The sequence below is a fragment of the Colletes latitarsis genome, chromosome 14 (genome assembly GCF_051014445.1).
Source record: "Colletes latitarsis isolate SP2378_abdomen chromosome 14, iyColLati1, whole genome shotgun sequence".
Lineage (NCBI taxonomy): Eukaryota > Metazoa > Arthropoda > Insecta > Hymenoptera > Colletidae > Colletes > Colletes latitarsis.
Genome location: NC_135147.1, coordinates 24036314 through 24060729, shown reverse-complemented (window position 1 = coordinate 24060729; position 24416 = coordinate 24036314). Strand labels below are relative to the sequence as shown.

Sequence of the window (24416 nt, the reverse complement as noted above, 5' to 3'; positions counted from 1 at the left end):
TAAATGAAACATAAATCTATGGACAGTGACTCACGCTGAAAATCGTCCATCACATTTGTCTGATTAATATTGTATGTAACGTTTGATACATAAATACAATATCACGAATAATGTGTTTTAAGATATAAGTATTAAAAGTAACCCAAGAAAATAAGTTCCGTAATAAAAAATCTTTATTACGGAAATATTGTATTGTATGCAGTTTTTATATATAAAAGCAAATTTAATATATACGATTAAGATGGGAAAATCATAATCTGAAATATGCTTAATGAAGAATTAAATGTGAAAATTATCATTCCTGCAATCAAGCATGGCAATGACGCTTACAGTCTGGGCATGTATGGAGGCACCTGGTGTCGGTAATTTATATTTTACTGAAGGAAATATAGATAAGTGAACGTATTTACATGTCCTGAAGAAGAACGTAAAAAGAAAGTGCAGAATTGTTACAGAATAATTACTTAATATCCTTTCAAAAGTGATTGAAACATTACTTCAGAAAACGTAAATTTCTATTGTGAAATACATTTTATGTATGTATATATTTATAATGCTGTGTTAAATATGCTACAAAAGTTTGTATTTTTAGGTTATATCGTGTATTGAGAAAGACAGAATCTCTCTACGTTCGTTGTAAACGTGTTTTATTTATACGTAGTGTTTCATAGTACTTATCAATGCATTATGGAGACTGGTATACGATTTTCAGTGTGAGACTGTACGTAACGTGTACATTATATAATGATCGGGAAGAAGAAAAAAATGTTGAGTCTCCGAGAGTGGTATTAACAATAATCATTGACTGTGCTTTCGTTTTATTTCTACGTTCGAATGCGAGCAGTGCAGGTGGAATGGTTATTTTAATTTCCTCGTCGAAATAAAACGCGAATGTCGCGCACAAGGATAGAGAGGCGAGTCGGAGATAGATACGAAAAGGGGGCCCAGCGTGTGGCGGCTACGGTCCTGCGTACCGTGCCGTCATGCTAGAGTGCAGGTGGGCCGAGGTCCAACGGAAACGTCCGAGCGCACGCTCGGGGGAAAACCGAGCGGCGGCACTCGGCGAGTACTGTTGTCAGAGTATTCAGTAATGCTTTGCATGGCCAGCCAGTCGCTAGTAGGCTCGTCGGTGAGAGTCGTGTCGTTCACTCGAAGTGATCGTGTGGTGTTACTCGACGAGCCAGTCAGAAGGCGGTATACCGAAACGCGAGGTATAAGCAAACGGCGTCAAATAATTTCGCAGTTGTGAGTGTATTTCGTGAGACTGTGAAAAGAGAAAACGAACAAAGCCTATTATAAGCGGAGTGTACACCGACGGTGGAGCTTCGATTTTACGTACTGTTTCTTCACTAAAAACATAAAACCATTGCGTTGCACTGTGTATGGTACACGAGCGATCCAAGATGCTGTCGTCAGTGCCAGCGAAATAATAATGTGGTGCGACGTTGGTCAGGTGAGTGAAGTGCTACGTCTTTTTCTCCGTATATTTTTTTTTTTTTTTCTTCCTTTCGAAAACTGTGCCTCTAACGTTTCTGTACGGTCAGCCAAGAGAGCGTTACGTGAATACGACACCACGACTACGGGGCGGCAGCGTGTCGTTCTCTGTGAAAAACCAAGTCCTGCTCGATTCTTGGGTTAGGTGGTTCTCCGTCGAGGGACTTTACCCTCGACTCTCTCGACGTTTCACAGCCATCGTCAACGAATTAAGTGCTTCAGTGTGTGATCTTTTAAAGGATTTCACGGATGCGAGCGTTGCTTCTGTCCCCCGACGACAGAAGAGAACGATTCTCTCGTTCGCGAGTAGAGGAACGGAGCTCGCGATCGAAAACTATCTCTCGTAACGCCTCGAACGACTGGCGCACAGGGAACGATAGAGAGGACCGCGAATTTTGTCGAAACCTTTACACGAATTATTCTTTCCACGATCTTGTTCGAACGATACATCGATCGGTGCATCGATAGCATATCGATTGTTTGTTGGTCGGCGAGCAAACTGTCTCGAATCCTTGGTCCGTCGGCTCAGGAACCACGGTCGAGCATTATTGTTGTGCTTGAACGAAAAAAAATCGTAAACACTAACTTCGTTGCTTTCTCCGTGTCCCTTCGAAAATATGAGAATTCGCTAGAAACGGTAACAGGATCTATACATGATAATCGCCAAAGTTTCACGTTGCTAGCGGTGTTTTCGACTTCGATTAGAAAATGATACGGCGGTGCATCGACGTCGTGCCGAAGTGTCAGATTTGACGCGTGGTAACCTCGTGTTCAGTAGTTTGAATTCGAAGCGATCCCGCGTTTCCTTGGGCTTGGTGACGAGCGGCGGTGGGAGGGAGGGAGGGAGGGAGGGTGGCGGAGGCAGGAGGAGGAGGTAGGACGGCGGCCGCGGCTGGATGGCGGAGATGGCGAGGTCGAGGGGGAGATAGAGGTGGCTGTGGTAACGACGGTGGGTCGTGGGTCGTCGATGGGAGGGGTGGGGGGAAGAAGGAGAAAGAAACCGAGATAGAGGAGGCATAACAGAAGGATAGAAAGAGACACCTATATACGAGATGGAGGATCGAGAAAGAGCGAAAGAGAGAGAGATAGAGAAAGGTGACCGGAGGCTCCGTGGCTGCCTCTTCTTTACTTGGCCAGCGCTGTGGAGGAAACCTAGCGTTGCCTCGTCGCTGCGAGGAGCGACGAGAGGGGTGTACGAGTTCGCTAAGTGGTGGGGAGGGGGCACGGTTATGACCAACCATCAAGGGGGCAACGTCGTCATGGTTACCGCGACGACAACAACTCGACTGTTCTAAGGGATGTTTTTAGAAGCACATATTTGCCTTTGCTCTTTTTTCCCCTTGCCGATCGCGTGGACACGATAGGAACGATTTTCTTTTCTAAATGTATAACATTCGATGGCCCGTTTCGCTACGGGCGAGAAGCCCATGGGCACATTTTTCTTTGGACTCTTATCTCCTGGAATATTGAAGGGGAATATTGTGCTCGTAAAACATTAATGAAACTTCTGAAATTTATGCTCCGATTCGAAATATTATTCCTCTCCTCGCTGCTATGGTTAAGCGGAAGTGTACTACGGATAGGGTCATGCTGCGTTGGCTATTTCGGTGTTGAACTTACCAAACGATAGATTTATCGCTTGTTCGTCAGATGTATCTTAGAACGTCCGTACAAGTGAATAGTTAGAAATTCTTACGCTTACGTCAGAGCTACATAAAGCCGACGGTGTCAGAGTTTGCCGAACTTGTGACGCGAGTTTTTTTTTTTACGCCTCTGCCGTTTTATCGTACAAAAAGCTGGTGCGTCATGAATTTTAGGGACCTCGATAGTGGACCATAGTGTAGTTTTCGTCATCTCGATGTGTCCTCTCGAGTTCTATTTATCGACAGTTGATTCGTGCTCTTTGCAATCAGGCATTCAATTGCACTTCGATATTTTATTTATAATCAAAATATTCGTGAATATTTCTATGGTGTGTAACAGTTCTAAATACATTTCATGGCGGTTCATGAGAATTAAAATGGCAGTTAGAGCGTGTGACCGGCAGAGTCGTTGGAAGGCGTCCGACGGACAGTTCCAATGGACGTTCTGCTAACCAAAATGGTTGGTTTCTCCGTCCTAGTTTCTCTAGATCATTGTGAATAATTTTATTCGTTGATTTTTAGTCGTACGAATGGTTGTTCTACCTGCAGAATAGTGCAGAAGTACCTTTGCTAGTGACAGATAATGCTCCGTAATGTTACATAAGTGGGATATCTCCTTCCGATGCGGTCGACCAATCGAACGGCTAAAAGAGACGCGTAATTGCATTGGTGTGGTCGAGAAAGCTATCGACTACTATTTTGAGACAATCGGTATCTTACACGCATCTTTTATAATTTCTACGAAAACCCTGTCTACAAACTATGTTCTACGAAAACATTGTTCTCTTTTGCAAATAATGAGTCTCGATTATATGAAATGAAAACCCTCTACTGCAACAAAGTTCAAGGAAAACGTAAATCTATACCTACGTTAGTTGGATAGTTAGTTCTTGTTATATTATCAGAGTTCCCTATGTGTGTACTCAGTTATAGTAACAACTACAATAGATCTACCACTGTTCTACCACTCAAAATCTTGAGCTCGGCGTAACCTAAGTCTCTTGATAGTATTTCCACATAACGAAAGCAAACAAAAAAGATATTTTTAATAAATGGGATTGATCTTGATCCGCGTTAAAAGCATTTCTTTAACAATTACATAGGTACATATTTGAATTGATTACTGTAAAACACTTTCAATTCATGTCGCGTTTGGACTTATTTTTATCGGGAGAATTTCACCAATTCGTTGGTAGCATTTTTACGAAGGTAAGATGAAAATAAGAATTACAATGTAAACCCCGAACTCATTGCAATTTAAGCGTGCATTGCTATACTATCCCTCAGTACTCTTTGCTCTTTGCCCTTCAAGGTTACTTTTCATTATACTACTCTTTCTTCACTTTCCAATCAGGCTCTATGCTCCACAAAGCATACTGCCGACCATTGGCTCGTGGACCAGACATGAACTCTGCACTCTTAGCGGTTCGAAACGCAATAGTTTGGTCTCCTATCGCCGGTTAAAACAGGTTGTTCCTGTCTGCTCCAAAAGGAAAGCTCTCTGTCGCGACAAAGTTCGGGGGAACGACTCGGTCGAGTAGAAATTGCTCGCAAACGCGGAGAGTATCGCGCGAGGAGGAGAACCCGGGCGTCTTCCGGGCGATTTTTAAGAAGACCAGGCCAAAGGCACGGTCGCGATGACCGAACGGCGTGTGCCGCGAGCAGCATAAATCGAGTCCAAGTTTCCCCCGTTGTCCTTCTTCGTCTAGCCCTCCTCCCCCTACTTGGAGCTCCTCCTGGTCGTCGTCGTCCTCCTGCGGCGCATCGAGCCGCTCACCCACCATCACGGGCCATTAACGAGAGAGTTATCGACGCGCGATCTGTCAATAGGCTTCTCCCATTCATAAATTCGCCCGGCGTGTGCGGCTGCATAGTTTTGCCGCGAAAACCACGTGGCGGCGTCGGTGGCGCGCAACGTCCTTTCCGTCGTTGCACCGCAACGAGCAGAGCCGTGGCTCTACTACGTGATTTACGGGTCGCGTCCCCGTTTTAAATGCATGCAGAGCAACCCGTGCGTCGCGTATGTCCCTTTCTCTCGCTCCCGCGCGCACCGCGGTTCCTCTTCCTCCTCCGCCACCTCCACCGCCTCCTACGGTGGCCTACGTGTGCGTGCACACGTGTATTTTGTGTACACACGGACCACGTCGCGCGACCAGCGTGGGAGTCGAATGCCTTCGGAGGACCCAGTCGCGCGCGGTTTTGACTGCCTCGTTCAGTCGGCCAGAATGCGGCCGCAAGTTCGGCTAGGTTGGTCTTTGGTACGGTACCGTTTCCCAAGACACTATGGGCCACCAGGTTTCGTCAGACGTGCTCAAACGAACCACGACTCTAGATAGATTTCTTAATAATTTACTCCTCTTTGTTATGTCCAGATAGGCGTATCTATCTTTTCGAGTACAGATCTTTTTAATAATAGAGACTGATCTTTTCTACGATTTTCAAAATATTAGGTTCCTTCGTAAATCTTTATGGAATTATTAGCTCGAGATAAACATGTGCAAGCATAGTTCTGACTCACTCGTATTGAAATTAACGTTTAAAGAATCTATAAAAAGATGCTGATTGGCGAGAATTAATTTAGCAACAGGAAAAATTTGTATTTTGAAGATTCCGTTTTGATACAAAATTTTATACTAAAGTTTAACTGTTAGTATTTGCATAATAGTGCCACGCATCTTCAAAGATAAAGAAAATAATATTATTTATAGACAACGTAATGATTGCTATTGGTAGGATTGGACAATGCCCTTTAAAATATATTTGACTGTGGTGAAGTACGTGATATCGGAGTGCGAATTGGCTCCTGAGCAAAGACGAGTTTTACGTGTCTAACTTAGCACATTAAAGTCCGTGTGCACATATTTGATCATTTCATCCAACTCGTCGCGAAGTCCGTGTGCCCAGATTTGAACATTTTATTTAGCTTGTGGCAAAGTCCGTGCAAATATAGTTGTAATACGATGTATCGAATTTAAGAAGGTTAGAACAAATTCGTAGTTCCTCTCTCTTGTAGAGTACAAATTGTTTTGATAACGATTTTTTAAAATAACCCTGCTATATTCAGGTAACAGAACGTTCGAATTGTAGATCGTTCCGACGATGAAGCAACTGGGAGGTTTGGATAATGTATATGAGTATGTGACCTCAGAGTTACATGGGGTTAAAGAGGGTTAATACGTTGACCGCTATGTGTATTCAATTAGATACGCACCTATGTTGATTCAAGGTGTCGCATATACATTCGAATACACGCGCGTTTCCCATCTACTCTCGTCCCTACAAAAGAACCAAGAACACTGCATTGATTTTCCATAGTTTATTGCGAGCTTAGGACAGGTCTGTCAATTTAACCGAAAATTTTTGCTAAAAAGAAAATAGCGTGATGCCAGAGGGTTCCTTATAAAAATTCAAACGTTGGTCAACGCGTTAACACGTACCTGGATTGGTACTTTTGCGGTTATCGTACACTCATTCGCGGTGGCCGACACCGAACTTTTCGTTCGCGTCGAGAATCGACAACTGCTAGCAGAACGTTTACAACACAAAACCACTTGTATCGATGGGACGAATATGATCGATAGCAGGACGGTATCGAATACAGGAGCTCGTAGGAATGACTCGCGACAGATTAAACATTCAAAATTCGAAAGAATCGCTAGTGAAAAGTATGCCATCCGTAGAAACTGTTGATCGATTACCGAGCATACAGGTATTGGGTCGATAGCGTAATTTAAGGAATATTTTATAAAATCTGCTTAACAGTGAAACGTGTCATAATTTATTGAATTAAAATGAAAATTATAGGTTGCGTCCAGCAATTTGTGTACACGATAGTTTCCTACCGCCGTAGGATCGTCCCCTCATGTCTAACGTTCGTGTTCCAAAACGTCTGACCGCGCAGGGTTAACTCTACTTGAGATATCGAGGTAACGCGTTGCACCATTAAGTATTAAATTCGCATCGCTTTATTACGAAAATATTGCCAGGTGGCTCTCGACACGTATTTTTTTATATGTCCGTTACGTGCTTCAAAACCTACCATTTCAGCTAATATCATGTTCCACTTTACAATTTATTTTCACCGAGGCTGAACCCCCCCCAAAACCTTAGGGGTGAAAATAGTCACTCGTTGCTCGTTAAAATGAACATATTTAATTCAGTAATTGTGTACAGAGCGAATAAAATAATTTTCCACGAGTTAAAGGGTTAAACGACCGTGACGGTATTAAATATAAACGGCAGTGGTCGCTGACACAACGTGTTTTATATCCACGTTCGATAAGAACGATGATGTCATTGGCTCGTGTCCGTCACCGCAAAGGGTTGATACGCCGTTGGAGTCGAGCCACGCGTCGACGGTGGCTTCCGATACGCGAAAATTTGCAAACTCGTGTGCCCTGGTAAGCACACGACCTACGCCACTGTTTGGCGTACGCTGATAACATCGGTGAATCACGAATGTTACGTTGCGTCTGGCATCTCCCACTGTCCCCCTTTCGATGTAAAGACACCGACGAGAAGCACGTGGTGCGGTCGTACACGCGCATGCAACCTCGCATTGCACTCTGCACCGTTTTGTTTACGTTACCGCTGCACACCTCCCACCGCGATCGAAAAATTTGCAGTCGTCGCGCGTGTCGTCCTCGTAATTCGCGCGCAACGCTCGTGCGTTCTACACCAGGCTTTTAAACGTTACAATTTGGGGCGTGTCTTGAACCCCCCCGGAATAAAAATAAAAGTGAACTTGGATCCGCGGTACGACGCGCTTGGAAAATTTTATTCCAGTAACAGAAGCTCCTCGTTGAGTTGTTCGTAGAATAGTAGACAACTGATAAAATGGTTGTAAAGAATCTCGTTAAGAATTTTTGATTTAAATATTCCTGTGGGAAAAGTGTGACTTAATTGTTGCACTGTTAGTTTTCGTTTCACGTCGATGAGCGCGCAGGATCTAGGATCGTTGCCACGTCTGCATAATTATGAACTTTGAAACTTCTGTAACACACGCATTGCGATCATTCGCCGTTCTGGATTATAAACATTATTCTTCTCCCGAAGCGTCTGCGTGTTTCAGTAGTTTCCTACTTTAGTTTTCCTGTCAGCCAGGAGCCATTTTCCTAAATTCTACCACTCTATGTAAGATGCATATTGTTTAACCGCTGCTCAAAGATGCTAGTGACTACGCTACCGAATGCAAACTCACTGTAACGAGTTTTTCGTCGACGAGTCATCGAGCTAATGATTTCAATGTTTCTCGTCCCACTGAAGTTTCCTATGTTTCATAATAAATTACGGGTGTTCCTTCGATTCGACTAATTTTATTGCATACTCCGACGTATTGAAATGTATTGATTTAATCTATCGCCGATATAATACACCCCTATATCGATATAAAACGAAGCAACAAGAGTCGCAACTGGTGACTAATTTCCGAGGATTCCACCCACGTGCCATTAACTGTTCGTCGACTGGAAGCTACCACCAACTACCGCTATTCATGAAAAGTAACCATTGTCGAGGACATCCACCTTCCACCCTCGTGTATATTCATCGATTCTATCTCTTCACGCAACAAAACATATCGTTGACCGTAGTTCTATTCGAGTGCACGGAACTTCCTTTCCGGAAACTTTTAACCAGTTGCGCTGGAAGGTCAATCATCCCCGCCACTGTTTACGTTTCTCGACTAAATCAAAATGTTTATACTTATAGTAGTATAATCAATGAAACGGTGAATTACATTTAATTTATACTTAATTTATATACTTACAAATATGTAAAAAGTCAATTGACAATACTTTTATAAAGACACAATGAAAAATACAGACCGTAAATATTATAGAGCTTCGAAGAAGAAATATTCAAGAATTCAACAATAAATTTCCTCTAAAGTATAAATGTAAGAAAAAGGAAAGAATTAGTCAAATACTTTGGTTGAAATGTTGCACGTGGTGTATGTGTATTGTAAACAATCTTATTAAAAATAGTTTAGTGCCTCGCGTTGAGTCCGCCCGTCGACTTCCGGCGCAACTGGTTAAGGTTAGAGTCGGGTTAGAGAAAACAGCACCGCGAACGGCGATGCCTCTCCGTTGTGTCCTCTCCCTTCTCTTCTGCTGCGGCGGTGAAGCTTTTGCGCGGACAAATTTCACGCCCACCACGTTGATGGTCTCGTAATTGCGAAGGGAATACACCGGGAGACTGAATTGCCGAAGCGCCAGTCTTTGCGAGACATTCGCGTGCACGGGACCTGGAGCGGCGATACTCGTTTCAAATCGATGCTCGTTTCCTCCCAGGCCTCGTCGATCGGTCGATTTGTTCGCGAGAAAATTGGGAAATAGCGGGCGGGAGGATAGATCGTCGAAATTGGTAAAAAGAATTCGTCGGAAAGTGAACACTTCGATGGATAGACGATGGTCAACAGTTTATATACTTCGATTATAGGGATGTAAAATAGACAATCGCTACCGTACACGTGTCACGCGTGGTAGCGAACGTGATAAGGATCTAAATTCGAATCCTATCGCTTTTTACAGCTTCTTTCCCCCTCTGAGGACCAAAGTAAAGAATTGTAAGGAAAAGTCAGTAGACCAAGGTTAACGACCAACGAAAAGTGCCGTTTCCTTTTTCTATACTTGGGCACACCTCGTGTTGATACAATGAAATGGGAATAATGGCACCTGTCCCGTGGACGCTCATTGCGGTTTCCTCATAGAATTTTCAGTGTATAGGTCATGCAAGCAGGTGTTACTTGGAGCCTTCGTGACGGTCGACCCTTGTTTTGCCGTCGGCGGAACTCTGACTCTACGTTTCTACCGAATGGTTTCTACCCCGCTGCTATTCGACCTTGAACCTTTAATCCTCCGCGTAACCCTCCGGTCTGTGCATTCCTTTTGAGTCTCCAGAGCCCTTATATTGTACTTCTATTAGTTTTTACGGTGCCGCTTTTATTTACAGCCGTTCGAAATTATATCGCCGGCTCGTGCCCCCGACCATTGTTTTCTCCATGAATGAAACTGGTAGCTTTCAGCGTCCTTGCGGTTATACGAATATTCGGTAACCTCCCTGTGTGGTCTTTCGGTTCGTTTCTTTTTTCTATAGTCGGCATGTTCGGTAAGTTGATCTAGCGGTCTATTTTGGAAAATGTATCTGTATTTCTGGTATCAATTTCATCTTAGTTAGAAATTTCCATCAGCATGACAAATCTTAAATAATTAATAAAAAATAAACTGCTCGTTACACTATAAAAAATAGGATTGGTTTCATGAGGAATCAAACCCGTTTAAAAATCGTAGAATTGCGGATCGAATAAGAGTTTGATTGATACAGTATATGTCGCCGTGGCGGCGCCAGTTGTGTGTAAAGGATTAAATCTAGCGAACGCGACCATTAGTTACGCGGATTCAAGGAACCCACATCGCGGCGGTATCTCGACCGCAAGAGTACCTCGTAAACACGCATGTTGGTCGCCACGGCTCCTTTCTTCCCGCCAAAGCAGTTGGGAACAGGTCGTCGGTGCGCTACGCACACGCGGAACGCGTTTAATAGACAACCGTGCGTCTCTCCGTGACATTGGCAATCGCGCGGTTCGCGGGTGCGCATTCTCACGCGAAATAATCGCGTACGTGTTCACGAAACAATACGGCGCGGCGGGTCGAATCGGGTTTCTCCTTGTTTGCGCGGATCGAACACGCGTATTATCGACGGTAACGACGGCACGCTTGGACCAGTCTCTCCAAGAGCTCACACCTACGATTACGCCGCGATAATGCGCGCCAGAGGTACACGCGCGAGTTGTGTTACGTGCCTGTAGAGAGCCCGTGCACCGAGCAAAACGCAACAGAAGAAGCAACAGCTGACCCGAATGGGGACAGTTTCTACACGTTGCTCGCGGAAGAAGAGACACCCCAATTTTTCATCCCTATTTTCCATGCCTCGACATTTGCTCAAATCACAGCGATCGCCATGAGAGATAACCCGAAAACGCGCATGCAGTGCCATCTGGTGTTATTTTCGGATAATATATTACCCCTATGCCTCGTGAAAATGGCGTCGACACCGAAGGAGCTACTTCCAATCGAAGATTGCATTCGCACCGGACTGCTGAACAGTATCCAAAAATTATTCCCAAAAAAGAAACGTTCGTTCCAGTAAAGAATCTCTGTATTTTTAAAGCGTTGGCGCCTTAGAAGGATTCGGGTCGTTTCTGAACTGTTGACACTCCATGGCTCAAGGGCAATACCGTTTTTACGAACTCGCTATATTTCTTGCAGTAAGTACATACGCGTACTTTCTAGTCTCTGCCACGCGGAAACAGAAAGAGAAGGATGATCCCACGTGTATGCGTGAGAGGTTCTCGCGTTACAGCGGAACCCGGTCGTACATAGCGTAAAGTACGATGTAAACACACGTGGATGGGCGAGAGAAGTGGAGAGAGAACCACCGACATAGAAATCGTCGGAGTGTGCGTCGATGCATTGTGACTCTTCTACTACCGAAGGCTCTCCCCCTGCGCGCTGTATACCTCCTCCTTTCCCTACCCACCTCCTTCCATCCATCCCTTTCGACCACCGGTAGATCGTTGTGCACTTTCGTCTCGCCCCTCGTCCTGCGCCCTTCTTGTCGTGCAACCGGCAATACGCTTTGTCCTCGTCGTTGCTTCCATTCTGCGGCTCAGTCGATTTCGGTCGGCCGCTGGTGAGCATACCTCTCTCGCGACGTCCGCGTTCCTCCCATCATCGCACCCGATCCTGCCAACTGGAAGCTTCCCTAATGCTTCCGTATGGTTTTTGAAATATTAAATAAAAATTAAAGTTCCAATTGCACTTGCAATTTACAATTTTATTCGAATAAAATTTTTCCTTCTATCTTATGATTACGATAATTCCCATCTTCGAGTGACAATTATACAACTATTAACTTAGTTGCAAACCAAATGAACGAATGCTCTTCTTTTAGTTAATGGATTCAAGGAACTGAATCATCCCCATTCATACTAATTCATTACTTGCTAAATTAAAACTCGTTAGCGGTCTTTCGAGATTCTCTGAGGTCTAAAAACCTATCGTCCTTCGAACGTGTTGCGTAACTTCAAGCTCCGTATTTCGTACGGACCTGCGACTTTCACGTGTCACCGGCGCCAATAAGAGATACGAACCTACGTAACTGTTCGTTTACTTTGCCTTAAAGTTAATTTCTAAGATTATCTCGGATTATCTCATATAGAGAAACTTGAAATAGTCCTAGACGAGTTTGACTGATAGACATTCGAAGAAACAGTAATTTTGATTAAAGATAAGTTGAAATTCGTCCGAAGATGGTACACAGATATTCTATTCTATCGATGTGTACGAGAGAACCTTACCCATGCCCATCTTGCACTTGAACTTGTTGGTTACTCGGGTGAGAACACGTAGCAGGTTCTTTTGTACATAGAAAGTTTCAAGGTGTAAGTGTGCACCGGCTAGCGCCAGTTAAACTCGAGTACACAACAGGTACGCGAGAGCGTGTACGAGGTTGACTGTGAATGAAGTCTATTTGCGTACGACAATAACAGGTGACACTCGACGGCTGTTTACCTTCCCTATCGGCAAAAAGCCGGACGTGGAAAGCCGCGGGGGTGCGGGAACGGTTGTGCGGATTGTTACGGCGAGAGACGGGGCGAGAGAGGCAACGGCAGGAACCACGTGGATGGCGTATTTTAAAGAACGCACGGAGTCGCGTACGCTGAACGAACATGTGCGCGCTATGATCGACTCTCGAACGGGTCATTGTACCGTCACGAAGCACGTAACATTGCACGTGAAACGTTCCGACGTCGATGACGCGTTACACGCGAACTCATCGTGTTAAATGCTCTCATTGTTGCGTCTGTTTCAAACTAAACGCTTTCTGGACGCAACGTTCGAACGCGTACGGCTCACAAGTTAAATAAGATCCCTGGACCCTGTACGTCCATCTTTCCACAGTCTTGCTCCTTTTATAAAACGACATCATTTACACCTAGCGTGTTTGTCTTTCTAGGACACTATTATCAGCCCGGTCGACTTTTACGCCTATCGACCTAATCGCTTTCTTCCACATGAATCAACGTTGACATTCGCTAACTAGGCTACAGGTCTAAACGTCGGTTCGATAGGCAAGTTCAAGGCACTCTCTCAGGAATCTTATTAAACATGTTGATCTATAGGACGAGATCCAAGACAAATCTGCGTCTACGTTCGACCGGCGCGCATCTCGTTCGCATAGAATGGGCACGCACACTCGCTCGAAACGTCTCGTGAAACTTACAGGTACAAGGTGCACGACACGCGCGTACATGTTTTCTTTGCTCTGTTCACGAACACATCCGCGGGATTTACGAGTCCCTTGGTCAGCGCTCTTTCTCTTTGTCTCTTTTGCTCTGACACCGGGTCGCGCGCGCACACAGACGTGCAAGGGATGTGCGAACGTCCCCCGAACGAAGAAATGCTCGGACGGAGCTTCGAAGATCACGTGCTGCGCATAACTTACATTCCCACCACTCCTTTCAGTAGCACGTGCCTCCACGGGTCTCTGTCTTTCTCTCTCTTTCTCTATGTGTGTATATATGTATATATATATATATATCTCCCTATCTGCTCGTATCTCTGTCTCGCTTTTAAGCGTGCTTCCCCTCCCCCCTCGACCCCCTACCCGCGCGTTCGCGTTTGATTCCGCGATTCGGTTCAATCGAATGGTATACGTTCTTAGTCGGTCGCCTCCCGCGACGCCGCACTGACGGACTTTGGTGGTTATGCACAGCCTCGGATCGGAGGCGATGCTGACCGTCAGCCAATGGATCCGAGACGCGGTTAGATCCTGTCGATACGTCCAAGTCAGAAATTGATTCTATCGTAACGATCCATTGAACGGAACGATTACGAACGGTTTGAAATTTATCGAGACTCGTCGAGTTTGATACCTATTTACAATTCCCATCAGAAACGTAAGTGTTGGTGTCGTGGTCAACGCCAACCGATAGTATTCAACCTTAGTCGATCGTCAGCATCCTCTGCTTTAACACTTATTCTGTAGTACACACCAAATATAAAATTTTTCACTCGAGGGTGTACACGGTTGGAAGGTTGCTTTCATTAATGGTACTCAATTTTTTTCAAGAAACAAAAATAATCTCATACTATTAACGATAAGTATCTCGTAGAGTGCGTAACTGATATATGAACATCCTACTAGTACGAAGTTCGATCGTTAAGAACTGAAACAGTAGGGAGAATGTTCACGTTGTTTAGCTCGTGGGTAGTGGTCTCAACATCTTGTCTCTCAATAGTAGTTGGGATCGAGTGAAATGCCACGGGAGATCAATATGTATCGAGGTATATGGGTGGTAAACGAGTGAAAAGTGTTTGGTATAGACGCCAACAAAAATAGACGTTAAACCTTCAGTTTCATCGAGTCTGGCATTTTGAAAGATATCTAGCGATCGACGATGCGAAAGAATCGTTCCCGTTACATCCTGCTCCCCCGATCGAGATCATTTCGGTCCGGTTCGCGTTCGAATTTCGCTCCGTGTTTCATATTTTACGTAGCCGGACGAAGACGCATCGTCGACCTAACTTCATCCAACGGTGGCCGCTTTCGCATGACAAATAGATCGCCACGTGGTTCAGGTTATCCCTCGTTTCCCCCTGCGTATCCCTCCGACCAGCCTCCCCCCCTTGACGTTCTGGCCAACTGTAAATTCACGCGCCTACACACAGGTGGCACCGCCCTCTTGCCAAGTGCATGTACGAACAGGAACAAGTACCCCCTTCGGAGATATAGTTATGTCTGTACATATGAAGTAGAAGGGGAAGGGGGGATAAGCGCGGACGAGCGAGAGGGGGGTTGGTCTGTTTATCATATGTAAATTTGAGGTAGCCGCGTGGGTGCGACGGAGACGGTAAAAAGAGACTGCACGGACGGAGAAGATACGAACTCTCCATTCAGCAATAAATGCATTCCAGCGGCGACCCTCGTGCCGCCAGCAAGCCTCCGCGCTGCTCCGTCCATACACCGAGCTAGTTTTCACCGTACTTTTCGTACGTGTACGAGGTTGGTACGATGCGTTCAAAGAAGTCGTATCGAAACAAAATATTTCCTTTATTAAACGCCCTTGTATATTCTCGTAAATTTGATACGATCTGTGTGAACGTTCGGTGCAAAGCAAGTCACTGTGCTGCACGTGCAACACCGTCCGGACGGTAGTCTTAAAATTTGGGAATGCAATTGGTGCAAGTTAACAGCAACCTTGTACGATATCGAAAGCCTATAAAAACAGAATTGCTACTCGATGATTTAGTAGCAATTGCATCATTACGAGCTACATTGCTGGAAACATAGGCAGTGCAGTTGGCATTATCGTTCGATGATCGTTGAGTCTTGTCGTTTCTCAGACGCGTATTTATCGAAGGTTGTGCGCCAGCAAGATCCGAAACAACCTCTCGCGTTGTAACACACGCAACTGGATCTCTATCGCGTGCGAAAGGCCAACCACATGCGATAGTTCGCGCGCTCTCTTGCAGGTGGCAGCACATTACGGTGCACGTCACGGACACACGCGACCGCGTACATGATCGCGAGTGCCACACACACACACCGCGAGCTCGTCTCGCGCGTAAATACCCGGATACTTGCGCAAGAATTCCTCTCGACGCACGACTCACGCGCTCATGCTCTCTTTTTGACTCCCGCGTGCATGCTTATCTACCCCCTCTTTGTTCCCCTTCGACTCTGTTCGCGAGAGACGTCTCAAAAGTCTACCGTAACTTCGCCAACCCGCATGGAATGCTCGTTTCTATCGGTGGAGGGTCGCGCGAAGCGAAAACAATAGTAATCGTTCGAATTTAGTTCGTATTTATCTTCGATCGGCGTAAATAAAGAAAATTGACCATTTTTAAACAGCTCCGTGGAACGTTCCGTCTGGAATCGCACGGCTTCTGCCCGAAACACAAAATTTAATCGCGTATATTGCTCGCTGTTCCACCCACACGAGGAACCCCTTATCGCGTAACGAGGCTACATCCACATAGTTTGCGCCGAGTAGCGCTGGTGGGATACTACCACGGGCAACGTGCTTTCAACTGTGTTCGAGGTTACGCAATCAGGCTTTCCACATCGTCGTTGACGTTGCCGACTGTACGTCGTCGGCGTCGTCATCAATGTCGTTTTCGAAAGGGCGCGCAACACTGTCTCAGGTCACTCGTTCGATAACGCTTCGCATCGATCCTCGAGAAAACCTGCTGCCACGCGGAACGGTCTTTTTTCGAAGTTCGAGTAGCGTGTAGCAGCAGTTACGTGGCCAAGCGGGAACAGCGGGGCACGGGGAAATTGAGATTACGTAACACTGGTCGACGTGCAAACGCTTCGAGATTTTTAATGTAACGGATATAGACGCGGCTGGTAAAGTTAAAAGATCGGATTCATTTTACAGGAGATTTTTTTTTTCGAGGATACAACTAAGAGAATAGAATCTTAATTTTCTATTTCATTTTTGAGATTCCTACGAAGTCGTAATAGAAATATTAATACGTAGAAGACATTTGTAACACGGAAGATAAAACGTGTACTATTCCGAGTGCCGTTAAGTAATAGACAATGCTGTCTAAATTCACGCGCACGCCTCTATGCGCTTCTAGTGTTGTTTTTTTTTCTCGCGGCACGTCATCCAGGAAGAAAATGCAATAAAATTGCATAATCTCTTCTCGCGAGCAAACGCCGCCGCTTCCCTTCACTGGCAACGATTTATCTCGTTTGGCGGGACGCGACGTCACTTCCAGATTTTTATTCTCTTTTTTTTTTTGCGAAACAACCCGCCAATTACGATGCACTCAGAACGCTCTTCGATCGTCTGAATGAACATGTATACCGTATTCAGTTTCTGGTCGAAAAATCGCTCCCCCGCCGGACGGCGCATAAAATCATCAAAATACGTTCATCCACCTTGAAAATAACCAGACATTCTCCCCCGATGTCTGAAACTCATAGTGCCTCCCGAAATTGTTCAGCGTTATTTTCGCTGATCTCCTCCCACCCTCTCGCCTCCCTCCCTCCCTCCCTCTTGTCCCCTCCAAAAAAAGAGCCCCACCACCGCCACCCCAGAGTCAGTGTCCTTTAAGTAAGTTAGACGCCTGCGCGAATCGACGGTACAAATTCTCGACTGGTAATGGTGAGGGTGGTTGGTGGTGGTGGTTCGACGAGGCGGATGGTGGGGATGGAGGAAGGCAGAAGGGTGTAGATATTGGTGTGCGCCGCGTGGGCGGATGGGTGGAGGGTTAATAGGACGTTGGCGCCACGACGGCGGCTGCGAGAAGCACGGCCACGTGCGCTCACTATCGAACGGGCGCCATCCCCAATCTGCCCGACCGCCACCCATCCACCCCTTCTCTCTGCCTCTCCCCCTACTTCCCCTTATCCGTCAACCCTCCACCACCCCCTTCCCCTTCAGTCCACCCAACTCCCATTGCCCCCAACGCTTCGCCTCTCCCTTTCTTTCCCCCATACCACCACGCCCCTAACCCTTATACACGCCGTGCCGAACTATGGCTACGTGCTACGTACATATCCCTATATATATATACGTATATATGTACCTACATATATAGATCTATATGTATGTACATATAGGTGTGCACATATATACTCGCATATATCCCCGCTGTATGTACACGGGGATACAGAATCCCTCGCGTGTGCGCCGTATGTACGACACACGGACAGACAGCACTTGTGTGGGCGTGCATGTGCGCCGTACGTACTCGGCCGTACAGCTGTATTTCAGAATGAGCTGGATATATCGCGCGAGAGAAGTCGCTGAACATGAAGTATACAGTTTATGCCATTACCGACGCTTCAACGAATTTCAGGCTCTTTTCAGACAACACGATAATCTGATAGGAGGAAGGTCGTCGGTAGACAGAGATGGGTACACATATGTGTACGGCCCGTCGTATTGTGTTTTCGAATTTTTGAATTGGTCGGACGGCCGCGACACCCGGTTTTCAATTGTCCGTGCCCGTGCATTTGTCACTGGACAATGTAGTTTATCTTGGTACCGTTTCACCTGCTATACGCTAATTTCACGGTCTCTAATTTCCGTCGGAGGGTAGGTCTTGGATACTATTGCAACGTGTTTGCGTATGTATCTTTTGCGAGTTTAATGCTAGAATTATCCCGTACGAGATGCTTTCATTGCGATATACAGCGTGACATGCAACGAGCGAGAGAAGTCATTTCGTGCTAAACAATAAATCGAAAACATAGTATGAAATTCCTTTGTACGAGGATCTGTCTCTTTTTGTTGCGTTTTCTTAATGTTTAAGGTTTTACTAGTACACTTAAAACGAGTCAAATTTCAAAACCCAAAAATTAAGAACATTACTAATCGTTGCACGAGTAAAAAAACCCCCAATGAAGAACAATTTCTGTAATTTCGTTGAGGAAATTTAACAGTCGTTTATATTAGTCGAACCAGGCATTGTATATTTTGAACTGAACTTTTCCACCTTGCAGCTGCAGGTTCTTTTCAAAGTATAAACTTGCACGATGACGTAAATTACGTCGAGGTATATAATTAACCGTGTGTATTCTCATCAGCCCAAATATACATTGCTTCGACTAATACAAACACGAGTAAAAAGTTTTTCAACGACCATGCACCATCCAAATTGAAATTTTCCAGGATGATGTTTTCTTATGAGGACATCTAATAAGCCCCGCAGAATCAGCCCCTTATTGTTTAGAGTGAGTACTATTTAATTCATGGACGTACAAATAACCGAGAAATAATTAGTTCTTTTAAAGGATAAGATAAAATTCGCGGTGCATTTCGTGCTCGATTATCGTTTCGTCTCATCGAAGAACTATTCGTCATATTTTGCCGAGTGACGGGATAAATTTCTTCGAAAATGAGCTTTCTATAATAAGATCCTTCGGAGCTATTCCTCGCGCGCCAAAAGAATTTTCAAGGTGTACAATCCGCGCGAGTGTGCGTGAGCTGCGTGCATGCGTGCACGCGCGTCACATCCTTCCAAACCAGTTTCACACGGACGTAACTGATACCTTCGTCTTCCTCGTGGATCGTACGATCTCGCTCTCTTCTTTCTCATTTTCCCTTCCACGACGCCCGAGCTCTCTCGCCCTGTCTTTTTCTCGCTTCTCTCGCCACGCAAGAATACCACGGCTCTCGCGTTCTACGGCGATTTTCGAAGTCTCGATTGGTGCGAATTATCGCCAAGTTGACTTGGTCACCTCGAACCAGGTACGAAAGCTCCTCTGTGGGTTTTGAGCCTTTCGAGGTGATCTGGATCCGGGGAAATTTTCTTCTGCATTCTCACGGATTCAACTATGTCCGTGAAATTAGTCTTTTGTACCTATCGCCTCTAATAAACGCATTTGTCTGTTACAACGTATCGGTAATTTCTGAATATTTAGTCTATCTATATCGATCTCATTTGTTTCGTATATTGAAGTATGTACTATAATTAGTGTTCACCTAGTTGTTAACAATAGTTTTGCAATTTTTAGCCGAAGACCTTATTGAACATGATAGACAGAATGCGAGTCTAAAAAGATGTTCAAGATCTGGACGGCCATCAAAGAGACAAAGAACCACGTTTAAAATAAAATCGAAAAACGTACACGAATCGTTTACAAAACTTGTATTGACGCCCTGTGCATGAACTATTTCACTGTGTTCTATATTATCTATAACCTGTAACATGAATAAATCTTATTTTGCCAGATTTGTGTACATAATTGCTTCGCAGTAATCAAACGTGAGATATATTGTCCAAGTACAAAAGACTAGTAGGACGATATGTCCCATGTTTGAAAGTGCAATGAAAATGAATACAGTATTATGAAATAATATTCATGAAACAAAATAAAATTCCGTCTCGAAAGGGTTAAATACCGTGTTACTGCTTTCACTGAGTTTCCAAAGAGCTGGAAGCAGCTTGCAATCGAAAACACGTTTGATTTCGTCTATCGAAGTAGAAATATCGTACTAAATATCTCAAATTAATATAAGGTTTGGACAATAATTTGAAGTACTTGTTTTGTAGTCCATATCATAGAACTCGAATAATATTTAAATAATATTCGAATCGCATTCACCGAGTATCAAATAAAGAAAAATTTGACAAATGGTCCCAAAGCTAGCATAAAGTGACCTGCCGAGGATGCATTCTGACAGCCGAAACCGGCCAGTAACGAGTGGTAGCCTCGCGGTTATTTGCTTAATGGCGCTTACTGTTGGATTCACCGCGACTAGAGGCGGTCCCTCTAATTGCCGACATGGTCCCTACGCTCACCGGTAATAATTACCCTCAAGGCATCGCGCGACACCGCGCCATTCATCCGTACTTCGCCGTGTTTCACCTGTCTAAAATCATTTAAATTAGAACGCCGACGAAAAAAAAAAAAAAAAACACCACTGTCATTCAGACCGCGGTCCGCAAAGTGAATGAGCCCCAGCTCGAGTAAGCGAAAAGCATACAGATTTACGCGATTTCGCGCGTTCCCGTCGATGAAAGCAAGTCTGGGCTGTCCCGCGTTCCATTATAAAATAAATTAAGACAGGAATTAGCAACTTTCCAGAAAGAGTTCTTTAACGAGGTTCGCCTATGGGCAAAAGGAAACTTTTGCGAAACACCTACGCAACGGACATTACATGAACACGCGCTCATTTTACGCTATCGGCACGGTCTCCTTCTTCGTGACGCTTCTCTCGCTCTTCCCGCCCGCTCTGACGGTTTCAGAAAGGTGCGTTTTTCAGAGTTCCCCCTCTCCTCGAACCGAACTTCCCTGAAAACCCAACCGTGCTTCAGCCACAACGGAAAATCTATACGTCGAGGGGAGACAGAGAGCAGAGCGTTATACCGCACCGTTCAGAAACCGCCGTTCCCGCTTTTTGTGACGTGCTTATTCCGTGAAATTATTATCGTTAGAGCCGCGACATTGTACTTGCTATTTATATACGAACGTACATACAATGATAAAGATTCGGTCCCGAGAATATTCACGATTCGGGTATTTTACGTTAACCAGGAGTAATTTGCGTTATTTTTCTGTGATACGGAGAAACGCGAGATAACGACTCATTACTTCGAAGTCATTAAGAATAATCGATCTTCCGTTCGACGACCACTCTAATATTATATATTGCCACGCCCACTATCGTCGAGTGAAAAAAAAAAATATTACGAGGAAAGAATCTCTGCCGATTTTGTTATCACGGTGCCCGCCGTTGGATCCATTAACGTTCTTCCATCATTTTCTGCAATTTTGCACGCGGCACCGACGACGATTTCGCCCACCGCGGAATCCTCGTTTCGAGAGCGTCCGTTATTCGTCCTCCTCGAGAAGCCTCGATATCGTACGGACTCGCCGGTCGTGTGTGAACGAGCCTGTACGCAGTACGCGTTGGAGAGACGAGGAGGGAAAATAGCGTGGCTGTGTGTGTTCGTGCGCGAAAGAGAGAAAACGAATGAAACAAGAGAGGGGAAGGGAGAAGGAGAGAGTGCAAGTTGCGCTGTACGAGGCGCAAGAGAGAAACAGTGGGGTGGCTTGGAGGGGAAGATGGACGCAGAGCGTGTCGGACAAAGAGAGACGTATTGCTCGCGTATGGGGCGTTGCCATGGAAACCTCCACTCGTACTACCCCCTCGCTCGCTTGCTCGCTCGTCAGCGAGAACGAGAGGGGAAACAGCGTCAGAGCGCGAGTGGGGGAAGCGACAGAAATAGAGGGAGGGAAAGGACGGTCGACGGAGAGGCAGAAAAAGAGGCGAGACAGAGACGGCAGTACCGTGAGTGCGACAGGATGAGAGAGCGAGAAAACGGTACTGAAACACGAGAGTAAAACAGGAAGGAATAGGGAAGGGAAGCGAGAGGGTGATCGTTAGAGGGAATGAGACGGAGAGACAAAAAGAGAAGAGCGAGCGAGAAGGCTGCCAAACGCGGGGCCGCCAGTGCAATCAACCCGTTGCCCGCCCGTGAGGGTAAAACTACCCCAAAGTCAAACGAGGATACGTATATTACGGACAGAGCACCGCCGCTTTGTGTGAATGTTGCTATATATATATATATATATATATGTATAATATATAGTGACGTATGTTATACGCGTATACACGTCTAAGCGGAGAGATAGAGAAAAAGAGACGAAAAATAAAACGGTTGTGTATGGCAAAAAGAAAGGAATACTTCGCTATTTAATACTTGATAATAGAAAATAAACTCCGCCGGTAAAACAGTCTCATCTATTGAAGTCTTGACCGCTCACGCGCGTTTTTAATTTACTTCGAGAACCACAACGATGATGGCCGCCTAGATTTGTTGAAATATCTGCTTTTGACGCGCTGAACGGAAAAATGAACACACGCAAAAGAATAAACTTAAGAATTTATATTTCAATGTGAAACGAATACGAAACGGAGTAAAAGATCCAACATTATTTAATTCTACTCGCGTTTACTGTTTTAAGTCGGAAATACAAGTCGAATACTCCATTTTGGTTTTACGACATCTATTAAAATGAGAAATATTCTCTACCTACAGTAATTATATAAATGCACGCATTTCTTTCGCGAGCCTATGCACTCGAAGAGAAACCCGGTGTTGCTAGGAAGTTCAGTACGGCTCCGTTGTTGAAAGGCACCTTGCGGTACGTCCTTGCAGACGTTCCAAATATTCACGAGTGGAAAGGATCATGGTATATACGGGTACGAGGTTAAACTCACGCGCGAGGGTGTCGGGGCTTTCGTTCCTCGTGCTGTTGCTGGTAAGGCGCAGTTACTCTATTCTCCTGGAACCAGTTTTCCTCCACACGCTCGAGGGAGTGCACGCGCGCGCGAAGAGAGAAAGAGAAACACATACTCACACGGTCGCACGCACACGACAAAACACGCACGCATATGTTGCTACAACTGTGAGCAACACACCAGACACGTACGCGCGCGCCACACGTCAGCTAAACTAGAAAGTTGCCCCAACCAACATCGAAGAAACGGCGGTACACGCGGGGCTATAGAGCCTTTCAAATTTTAACCGAGAATGTTTTCCAAGAAAAGTATTTCGCTTCGCGACTAACGGGGAAATTTTCATTTAAATGAACGAAAATTTGAATGCTAAAGCAAAGAGCAAACCCAAAAACTTTAATTGACTGGTTAAGACTTCGTAAAATTAATTTATTTCTAGTTGGGCGCTGACTTCGAGACCAAAATATTCCTATGAAACGAAACATGAAAGAAAATATGACCGCATCTCGTAATTTAAATAATTCATCGAACAATGTTTTACTTTACTCGACGAGTATCGTGAAATATTATTTCATGTAGTATTTACTTAATATTTCTGTTTATAATAATATTTAAAAGGTAAAGAAACATTGCATCTGGATTAAATAGAAGATAAACTTCCACCCTCGATGTGTTGTACGATTGTTGCGTTGACAACCCCATTCTAGCTAGTAGAAAGTTCGTGTAGAGGTATTTTGCTCGGCACAAGAGCGACATCGCGCGAGACCTCCGAGCGTGGGTATCAGTACGTAACCGAGTCTACAACGCATTGGCGCTGCGTTGCCACGTTTCGAGGTCTCTCTTTCTCGTCCCCTCTCCCTCTTCTTTCCTCCCAGTATCAGACTGTCTCGTTCTTTCTTGGTTTTCTGTGATTACGCAGCGTTGTCGGATCGACTGGCGGGAAAACTGGGTTTCGAAACAAATTTTCCTCTACTTACGGCTCTCTTTTGTTACGAACGTTAGTCAATCTTTTCAGATAAATTCCTATAGGCGTAATAACTTTCTATGCGCGCTTATTTTTCTCGCGATTAGTCAGTGCGAAATTGAAGATCGAAAACTTCTTATGCATATTTTCAACGCAAATGAACAAATAAAATGAAAGAATTTTAATCGAAATTTAAACCAACGAAGTACCTCGTACAATCGTTGACATAAATTTTGTGAAATCGTAACTACTTACATACGTAGTTCAAAGAAACAGATTTTGTATCTTATTTTCTTTATAATTATACTGTAAATATAATCGTAGTTGTTATCGGGAGTATTTTATAATCCTGAAACTGGAAAGTAATATTCGACATCAATTTCGTTGACTACCCTTCGTAATGTGCAAGTTGAGTAGGAGACCAAGATGAAGAAGAAGTAGAAAAGAGAATCTCGTTACTCGATCTGGCGGTGTACAGGGAGGTAGGAGGGTAGACGGTTTTAGACTACGGACTCGACGCGTCGGCGTCGAGTTAAAAATAACAGTA

At 44.9% G+C, this 24416-nt stretch overlaps 1 protein-coding gene across 4 annotated transcripts in view; it reads left to right on the top strand.

Moving 5' to 3' along the window:
• Positions 1 to 1106: 1106 nt before the first annotated feature.
• The window catches only part of Tara (SERTA domain-containing protein 2 taranis), a 49314-nt gene continuing 26004 nt past the window's right edge, over positions 1107 to 24416 (top strand). For 3 of the 4 annotated variants that reach the window (XR_013080989.1, XR_013080988.1, XM_076781251.1), the window contains exons 1-2: positions 1107 to 1453; positions 18829 to 18890. Coding sequence is in view for 2 of the 4 variants with exons in the window: in XM_076781251.1 (XP_076637366.1) it covers positions 18843 to 18890 (48 nt within the window). In the remaining 2 variants the exon portion in view is untranslated. The remainder of the gene's footprint in view (positions 1454 to 18828; positions 18891 to 24416) is intronic. The other variant, XM_076781252.1, reaches the window with a different exon arrangement.